Source organism: Physeter macrocephalus, chromosome 4, assembly GCF_002837175.3.
Source record: "Physeter macrocephalus isolate SW-GA chromosome 4, ASM283717v5, whole genome shotgun sequence".
Classification (NCBI taxonomy): domain Eukaryota; kingdom Metazoa; phylum Chordata; class Mammalia; order Artiodactyla; family Physeteridae; genus Physeter; species Physeter macrocephalus.
Window position 1 is genome coordinate 74,451,373 of NC_041217.1, and position 9,695 is coordinate 74,461,067.

The window sequence follows — 9,695 nt, forward strand, 5'->3', positions numbered from 1 at the left end:
CTGCCGATGCAGGGGACACGGGTTCGTGCCCCGGTCCGGGAAGATCCCACATGCCGCGGAGCGGCTGGGCCCGTGAGCCATGGCCGCTGAGCCTGTGCGTCCGGAGCCTGTGCTCCGCGATGGGAGAGGCCACGACAGTGAGAGGCCCGCGTACGGCAAAAAAAAAAAAAGAAAAAAAATAGAATAACGTCTTGGCAGAATTTTGGTTAAGGGAATTTTGCTATGTGGGAGATAGAATTTTAAAACTCAACTTCCACCTCTTCTTTAAGATAATGGTATTGTCTTCTATATATTAATGCATGATTCTGACCAACACATCTGCATCTTCTACTGAAAAGGGCTATCCACCTCTGCAGTAGTTCTTTGCCTTTGTCAAAGCCAACAGAATCAAAGTAATTTCATAAGGCCTTCTGAATATGGAATACATATTGTTTCTTTGCACATATAGCACTCTAAACACACTAGCTTCCATTTATACATTTAACAAAAAATATTTGTGGAGCACCAAGTGTGTGCCAGGCACAGTGCAAAGTGCTAGAGAAATAAATAGGTTTGGGTTGTTCTGTGGCAAAATATAGAAAATCTGAGTTTAACAAGCATAGTAATCTATTACGAAATTATTTTTTAGACACAAGTTTGTATCTTGTAATCCTCAGTTAAGAGCACAAGTACAGTTAGTACATTGATAGGTTTCCCCGTGGGTCATCTGAACTGAGTATAAAATATGCTTCTCTTGAAAACCTAGTGCCAGTGTACAAGTGTGTACCGGCCCCATAATACTGCAGTCCTATTTTAAAGACCTCCCTCCCCCCTGACAAAAGGTTGGGTTTTATTCAGGTATCAGTGTTCAGAGACATTAGCCTAGTCAGTGGTCATGGTCAATACATTGAAACTACCACCTCAGATGGACCCTTCAGAGCCCGTAGGTCTTGATACCATTATGTATAACAACTTAGCACAGTTGATAGGCCTGAGATTAGGCCAGATCACTACGATTAGTTGCCAGATCACTACGATTAGTTGCCAGATCACTGTGAGACCTTCAGGAATTCACAAACTTGTCACTTTCAGTTTCTTTTCTGTAAATTGGGTATGTTCAGGTTGCTAGCTCTCAAGTAGAATCTTGACAAAATACTCCAAAGTTAACAGATAAGTAAGCTTTGTGTAAGTTCCCTTGCTCTCCAAATACAGAGGACAGCTCATACCTTTGCCATAGTTTGGGCCCTTAGGTCTTCCCAGACAGTCCCTGGTGGCAGTAGAGACAGTCTTAGGTGCCATTCCTTGGTACCAGAGCCATAGGTTGCCTAGGATCCTTTTTGTGCCTGTCTCTTCTTTTCTCTTGGGGAGGCGGAAGGCAGCTCTCGTGTATTCTAACCTCCGTACCCATCTAGTTGAAATCAACTAGGGTGCTATACCTTTGTCTTCTCTCTAACTCTCTGCTCACATCACCACTATGCCTTGTTCTTCCTGTGTGAGATGCAGATGAGGGTGTCACACAGACTTGAGACTATTTGCTTGTTTCCCAGGCAGTCACTGAGGAAACCAGGTCAGAGTCCATGTGTCTTCTTTTTTCCTTATCATCTTTTCCCTATTTCTCTTCTACTCTCCTTCCCATTCATTCTCTTTTACTCTCTCCCCTCTCAACTCAACATAGTGAGTTAAGTAAGAGAGAGGCCAGCCTTAACTGTAGAGGAGAAGGGACAAAGAGTTCAGAGACCTCTCTGGATCAGTCTTGGAGCATTGTACCTGTGAGGGTCACATATGTCACTTGTTTTTGGTCTAGATGCTTTGCGGTACGCGGGCCTCTCACTGCTGTGGCCTCTTCCGTTGCGGAGCACAGGCTCCGGATGCACAGGCCCAGCGGCCATGGCCCACGGGCCCAGCCACTCCGCGGCATGTGGGATCCTCTCAGACCGGGGCACGAACCCGTGTCCCCTGCATCAGCAGGCGGACTCCCAACCACTGCACCACCAGGGAAGCCCGGTCTAGATGCTTTTTAAGGAGACATATATGCTGGAGACCCAGGGGACAGTGGGGCTAAATGGGACTAGTTGGTAATAGAGAAAGGATCAGAGGCCTAGAAATTAAACCTGGCTTCTAATCCTGGTTGTGCCACTTACTATTACCTGTGACATTAAGCAATTCTAATAGTATTCTGAGTTTCTGTAAAATGACTAACTTTTAAAGTTTCCTTCAGCTTAAACTTTTTATGAATATGAGATTTGGGAGAGCTTAATCCTCATCACTGAGATCATTCTAACTTATGATTGGAGAAGAGATGAGAAACATTAGCTCTCTTTCCTTAATTATAAGGATAGATTTGATTCTATCCCTTAGGTACAGTGAAAATAGAGGGCTTGACTAAATGGCATTGTGAGTTCCCTCTAGTCCTCGGAGTCTTGGTTGCAGTATCTCTTCTGGCTTCATTTATATATAAGTAGAGAAAGAGAGCAGGGTTGGAAGTATGGAGTTGAAAGTTAGAAGGATAAAGGATCATCTAGGAGTCCTGTCCCAGCTTGGCAATGGATGTGAGACCAGAGGCAAGGTCTTCAGGTTGGTTGGTTCTTTTGTGTGCCATCTCAGCAGCTCCTGATGATGGTGTAGTTCCATAGTAACACTGTTTCTCTTTCCTCTTTTCTCTAGTACCTCAACATGCTAAGGACTTGTGAGGGCTACAATGAAATCATCTTCCCCCACTGTGCCTGCGACTCCAGGAGAAAGGGGCATGTTATCACAGCCATCAGCATCACGCACTTTAAACTGCATGCCTGCACTGAAGAAGGACAACTGGAGGTGAGAGTTCATTTAGCATGTAGCTGGGAAGTCAGGGGGCGTGGTCCACGAACACCGGGAATACTTTGATACTCACTTGCTATGTTTTAGTTCCTCCTTGTGGGGGAAATGATATCAAAACTGTTTTGACTGGGGTAAATAGGCTCTGGATCCACACTGCTCCTCACCTTCACTGACTGCTTACACTGACTTTTATTCTTCTGTCACAGTTTTTTCCCTGAAATGATGGAGACATCTCTACTGATTTCTTTTCTGCTGTCTGGTTCAGAACCATCTTACCTAAGCTCCCCAGCATTCTCAAACTTATGCTCTTGTTCTCGGTTGTTTAGAACCAGGTAATAGCATTTGAATGGGATGAGATGCAACGATGGGATACAGATGAAGAAGGAATGGCCTTCTGTTTTGAATATGCTCGAGGAGAGAAGAAGCCTCGATGGGTTAAAATCTTCACACCATATGTGAGTGGTAGTTGGGGAAGCGTGCACGGGGAAAGTAGATTGGGCTTAAAGTTCTGCTTAAGCTAAATGCGTAAATGGAGAGAGCTGTAGAGCAGTTGTTTTGAGATCTGAACCTGTTTGAATCCTAGAGCCCCAGGTTCTTCCTGTCTTTCCTTTAGGCCTGAGTAGAATTGGCAATTTCATATCCCACTTGACTCACAGTTACCACTAGAAGGAGCCAGAGAATAGCAGATGAGCCAGGCCTGGGTTTTATGGAGCTTGTTAAGGTTTTTCTCTAGGCTGAGCAAGTTTGGAAGATGACTCTGGAAAGTAGTTCAAAGGCATGGTCCTCTGGTGCCTGGTCTTGAGAAGCCAGTGAGTGTTGCTCTGTTTTTTTTTTTCAGTTCAATTACATGCATGAATGCTTCGAGAGGGTGTTCTGCGAGCTCAAGTGGAGAAAAGAGGTAATTCTAAACAATCTTGAATTGACCTTTTCATCTTTTTTTGTTTGTTTGTTTAAAATGTATAGTCCTGTGGCCAAATACCTGGGACCCTCATCTCCATCTGTCTAGAAGTATTAGTTAGAGACTGGTTATCCCATGTGAGCCAGGATATTCTTCCAGAGAGGTTATTAGCCTTGGACGCTAAACGGACTGTACCAAAAAGCCCTCCTTCCATTGTCTAGAGATTGGCCATTGGCTACAGGCTATTCCGTCTCTCATGACTTCATGCACCCTCCTCTGCTTGTTTTTTGTCAGTCGCCCTCCATGTTCTTCCTGACCCAGAAGGGCAGCTGTCCTCAGTTTTAGCCGTTCTGACTGGGTGAGACGTGAAAGAGTCTGTCTAGGCTAACCAAGAATGTGTGTGCATGAGAAGGTTTTTGCTGCTGCTTTCCTGCTGTCTGTATATGCCAGTGCTGGAACAGAATTTAAAACATTCAGAATAATTACCTACTTACTCTCAAAGAAGATGTTTCCAAGGTTCAGAGGGTAAAGTCAGGAATAAGAAAGTTTATATTCTTGGTATAGTAGAAAGAACATTGGGCTCTGGGAATCAGATCTGGATTCTCTCCCAGCTTTTTTTCTCTCTGTGATCTTGGACAAATCAGCCTCCCTGATCTCAGTTTTCTCATCTTTCCTCATCTGTGAGACAGGAAGGCTGAACCAGATAGTTAATATCCTAGGTCCCTTCCAACTCTAAAAGGCTGTGATTCTTGATGGAGAGTTATATCAAGTGAAGAGGCCAATCAGATCAAGTCATCCATCCAGTCATACATTTTCTGTGTGAGGGGTTGTCTCTAGATGGGAGGAGATGAGGACACCTAAGGCTTCCCAGTAACTCTTTTCTTTTTTTCCTTTCAGAACATTTTCCAGATGGTGAGGTCACAGCAGAGGGATGTGGCCACCTAGCCTTTCGTTACCCTCTTCCCTTCTCTTCACCCTCATCCTCTTATCCCTTTCGTCTCCCATGTCAGACAGAGTAACCATTAACACAAAAGAAGAGAAAAAGGAAAAAAGTCATTATATTCAAAAGCCCTAAACTAAATATTATTAATAATCCCTCTGAATTTCATGTCTCTGGAATTGAGCTGGTAGAGAACAACAGATGGGTCAGCACCAGGAGTCAACTGAGTTAAGACAGGAAAAAAAAATAAGCCCAACCAACTCGCCAAAGGTATCTTTGTCTTTTCACCTGGGCCTCATACCAACAGACTCTCCTTGTACTATATTTTTAGAACTGGAACTATGAACTCCATCATTTGCACTGTTCAGGCATATATATGTATGTATGTAAAAATTATATATACACAAATTAGCTGCACGTATATACATATATATATTTCTTTTTAAATTTCATATTGATGGCAGTACCTTTTTTAGCTTGTGTTTTTACACACCTTTCACTAGAATTCATGACTTCTCTCTTGCTCTCTTTATTTTGAAACAAACTTTAAAAAGGAAAAAAAAATTTACAGGGAAAAATACCTCTCCTCATGAAGGACTCGAAAAGTTTACAACCTGCTTGGGTTTTTCCCCCCTTTTTTGTATTGACTGAAGATTCTGGATCATGGGTTGCCATAGAGTCTGAGGAGCAAAGAGCATAGTTTCTTTATCTTCCAAGAGGCTGCTGGGGAGGAGAAAGAGGTGTGTTTCTCAAGGGCAGCAAGGCTGCAGATCTGCAGTGAGAGTCTAAAGACTTGGTGTGGTCTCTCTTGATTCCAAGACAACTTTCCTGGTCCATCTCTGTCTCTTCCACTCATGGCTTTTAGCCACATTCCACATCTTCCTGCTTCCCAAGGGCCCCCTGTATGCTTTCCCTCAACAGACCTAGAATGAAGGGGAGGGGGGGCTCAGGAGGTTGACGCCACAGACACCTGAAACACTTAGTGGTTATGATTTCCCATTTCCCTGCTCTTTCTGAAGCAGGGATGGTACTCGGGACCAGAGTTAAAGCTGATACCTTTAGGCACATAGATCGGACTTAAGTAGGGGGAAGGAAAGAAGAAAGTCCCTATGAATATAAGTTTTTCCCTACTTCATTGCTGACCAATAACCACCCATAACTATTACATTCTCTGTGACTTCCTTAAACACCCATGTTGAGGAAGGATCTGACAGCATCCCCAAGGCCTTGGGGAAACTTGGAAGGGTCAGTGGCCCATGCCAGGCAAACCATACCCCATCCAAGCTAGCTGAGGACCCAGGAAGGAGCAGTAGTAATATGGTTGATTTGGGTTGGATCTCAGCTTTGAATTAAAAGGAACCTGAAGGAAAATCTTTTTGTTCCTCAAAGAGCTCCTCATCTGATCTTGCAGTTAGACCTTTTGAGACGTGAGAGCTACATCCCAGGGTCCGGGGCCAGGACTGACTGGGGTAGAGCAACATTCTCAACCCCTAGCCTCCAAAGGTACTGCATTGGGAGCTCTGATGCAGTCAGGCTCTGATGCACCTGAAACATTTTTGAGCCTTCTTTACTTTTTTCCTTCTCTACCTTCTAAACAGAAACCTCCATAGAATGGCATCTTTTGCTTTGTCTAACTGGGAGGCCACCATAGTTGGTTGTAGTCAACTCCACTGAGCAGTGTTGGGGTGGTTTGAAGTTTCTGTTTTTGTAACTTGTTTTGGCAGATTGTTGTGAGGCCACTTTGCTTTCTCTCTCACTCTGTTACCTTGGCAGGAGCTTGCCCCAGGGGGTGTGGGATCATATAGGACATCCTATCTTTCTTTACCTTCTCCAAACCCAGGTGGAATCACAGAGTGCAAAATGTAAGAAAGCTGAATGTTTAAAATTGCAGAGAGTGATCCCTGATTTGGAGGCTTTGGCACAGAATTAACTTCTTCTGGCTTAAATGAACTTAATAATGAGCCAAAGGACCCTGGAAAGAAGGTATGTTGATTGCCCACTCCAAGATGCTGAAGAGGCTTTTGGCACCAGCTTTGTTCAAACTTTAAAAATAGCAGTTTGCCCCTATTCCATCAGGGTGGGAGAGGAATGAACAAATCTGGGAGTCCATGGGAAGCCCAGATGCTGACCTGTGATGTGAGAGTAGCGGGGATGCCTTTAGCATGCATAGACGCTGCTCCTGTGTCATTCTGACCTGGCGCTCACTTGGTGCTTGGAGATTGGGTGAGGGCCCTGTAGGTAGTTAGCCTGTTTAGCCCCTGCTTGAGGCTGTACCACTAACAAAGCCCCAGCTACAGTGAGAAGGGGAAGGCAGGGAAGCCCTGGAGGACAGCGCCTTCTTCTCTCCCACCCACAGCAGCGTCCTGCAGTGGAGGCAGAGGTCTCTGTGGCTGTACAGCTCCATTGGGTCAAGCTCTTCTTTGCACGAAGCAGTGTTAGTGTGATACGCTTTCCCCCTTGCTCTGCACTTCCTTTCTCTAATCCCTACCACCTTTCTCAGTCCAGGGTTCTGCCCAGGGAGGCTTTTGCTCAGTCTTTTTTTGCAGTTTGTCTCCGGGAAATAGAGAGGCTCCCCTTTCCCCCTGCTTTGCCCCAGCAGAGCCAGCAGGATCTCCCTGATCTCTTGTTGTCCTCCCTTCCCAACAGAGAGTTTCTATCCTCTTTGATAAAACTCAGAGTTTTTATGGATCAGGAGAAAATGCAGGCCCTGAGAAACCTATCCCTGCAGAAGGGGTTCCCTTGGGCCATGCTTTGGGTTTTCTGCTCTTTATATTTTTATTTTACTCGCCATTTTTCTGCCCTCCCCTTGCCCTAGGTCTAAGCTCAGCACAGGCGAGTGCTTGGGGCAGCTCCTAGGCCTGGACACCTCTCAGGGAGGAATTAGATAAATGTTCAGCATGCCCGTGCCTGACCCATCCAGTTTCATCCTTTAGTTACCCAAGCCAGTAGCTTCGGGTTATCCCCTCTTATATCTGCAAACCCAGTGCTTGGAGCAGCAGCATGGGGCTCTAACAGGAGGTGATACCTCTCTCTTTCATCTCAGAATTTGCCAGCTTAGGGGCCTGGCTCTGGAAGGCAGTTTTCTTAAAGGGGACTGCATCCTGGGTGACCCGAAGTCTCCAGACCTAGAGGGACAACTGTGCCCTCCCTCCTCTGCTTCATGTTCTCTGGCTGGATTGATTCAGCGGTAGAAACCATTTGGTCTTTTGCACCCCAACATACCGCTAGGTTCCTTCCAGAGTCACTGTGTCACATTATCTTCCTTTTGGAGGGAGGGTGATGTGGTTGAATACTCAGAGAGCAGCGGCAGTGGGTGCGCGTCTTTACTTCCCCATCTTCCGGTTTCACCTCCTGCCCTCCTCTTGCCCTAAACCTGAGCGCATCATGCCAGGCCTCACTCATACAGGATGGTGTCAGCTCACTCCTCAGCAGTAATCTAGGGTGTGTGGGAAGCTTAGGGCTCTGGGGAAGAACGGAATCGAAGAGGGGATGATGTGGGTGGAGGCACTGGCCAACTAACTGCTAAACTTGGACACCAGTTTTATATCACATCCCCCTTTGTAAGCCGGTAAGCAGGGCTTCAGTTTTCCCCAGACCATGCACACTTTTAATTTATTTGAGAGAAACTCTAATTGTATTTTCACTGCAGTATCTTGTATTTTTTATTTGTGATTTAAGAAATGTGAAGAGAAAATACACAGACACATAATGGCTAACAGTGTTTCTTTCATTCCTTGTTCTAGAGCTAACCACTCTAAAATTGTTTGGTAATGTCACTTAGTGTAATTAATTGTAACATATTCTTTTAAATAAATTGATTTATTGATGAAACTATTCTTTGGTTTCCTAGACTTACAAATCCTTCGTGTTGTATGGGAAGAGGTGAAGAAGGACGTTTGAGATTTGAGTTTGAATGATCAGTCTGAAAATGGGAAGGAACATCTAACTACTTCTCCTGAGCAACTAACTAGTGAGGTGGTTTTTTGAGAGCAGGAGATGGGGAAGGGTGGGAAAAGGAGAAGCTGGGAGGCCCCTGGTCCAAAGTTCTATTTCCAGAAAATTCCTCCTTTGAAAATTCCTTCTTCCCCCTCAACCCTCAGGGTTGGTTGTGCCAGCCTGCACAAACTCCACATTAAGACTCACAGGACTTCTGTTCCTCAGCCTTATGCAGATAGAGCCTGGCAGAGCCCTTGGGACAGATCTTAGCCCCGTCTGCCTGCCCCCAGCCGCATGTATATACTTTTTCATTTTTCAAGTTACTTAGGAAACTTCTCTCTGGAATCTGAACTGAATGGTACCTATTACCCCTAACGAATGCCAGCTCAATACCGTGTCCTCTGGGTGATTATATTCTCCCCTCTGCCCACACTCCTGAGACTAAGCGTGGTCTTGCATGTTCTTCGCTTTTGCGGAGGAATCTCAGGTGTTGTAGCCTGAGTACCTACTCGTAAGGATACCTACTCTACTCTGTGTGTTAGTTCATGGGCTGAATCTATTCTGAAAAGCTCAGCATTTGTGTTAGGTCGGATATTTTAAATTATTTTTTATAAACCTTCCTGTTTTGTTTTTCTAATCCCTAGCCATGTGCTTTTGCTCCTTGATTGGATACCATAAGAGCAAGGAGTAGTTTGACATTTTGTTTGGCAGTTTGGGGAGAGACATTGCTGTGGGTCTCTCACTGAGCCGTCAGCATTCAATAATTGAAATCTGGTAAATATTACTGTGCTAATGGGGGAAAAAATTTTTTTTTTCTTTAACAAGGAAAGAATCCACAGAGAAGTAGAAAGTGGTACTCCAGAGTTAGAATTATAGACGTTAAAGTCAAACATTTATTGAATATCTACTGTGTGCAGGGTATTGTGTTAGATACTGCAATAGATACAAAAGTGAAGTAAGAGACGCTCTGCTAACTTTCAGCCTCTCAGAGGAATGATCATATGACCTAGCTGTGGAAGGGTTAAGTGCCGGCAGGACTAGAAAAGGAGGGGAGAAAGATCTCTGGATGAAGGCAATGAAGGAAATCTTGATGAAGAAAGTGAACTGTTTAGAATGAACAGAATT

The 9,695-nt window shown here is 44.8% G+C and overlaps 1 protein-coding gene across 2 annotated transcripts in view; it reads left to right on the forward strand.

Annotated features, from left to right (window-relative positions):
- SNX27 (sorting nexin 27) overlaps window positions 1-5,173 on the forward strand; it is a 78,615-nt gene extending 73,442 nt beyond the window's left edge. For both annotated transcript variants that reach the window (XM_024116083.2, XM_055084315.1), the window contains exons 9-12: window positions 2,644-2,793; window positions 3,123-3,251; window positions 3,635-3,694; window positions 4,592-5,173. In XM_024116083.2, the coding sequence (XP_023971851.1) occupies window positions 2,644-2,793; window positions 3,123-3,251; window positions 3,635-3,694; window positions 4,592-4,639 (387 nt within the window). In that variant the 3' untranslated portion in view covers window positions 4,640-5,173. The remainder of the gene's footprint in view (window positions 1-2,643; window positions 2,794-3,122; window positions 3,252-3,634; window positions 3,695-4,591) is intronic.
- The last annotated feature ends 4,522 nt before the right edge of the window (window positions 5,174-9,695 follow it).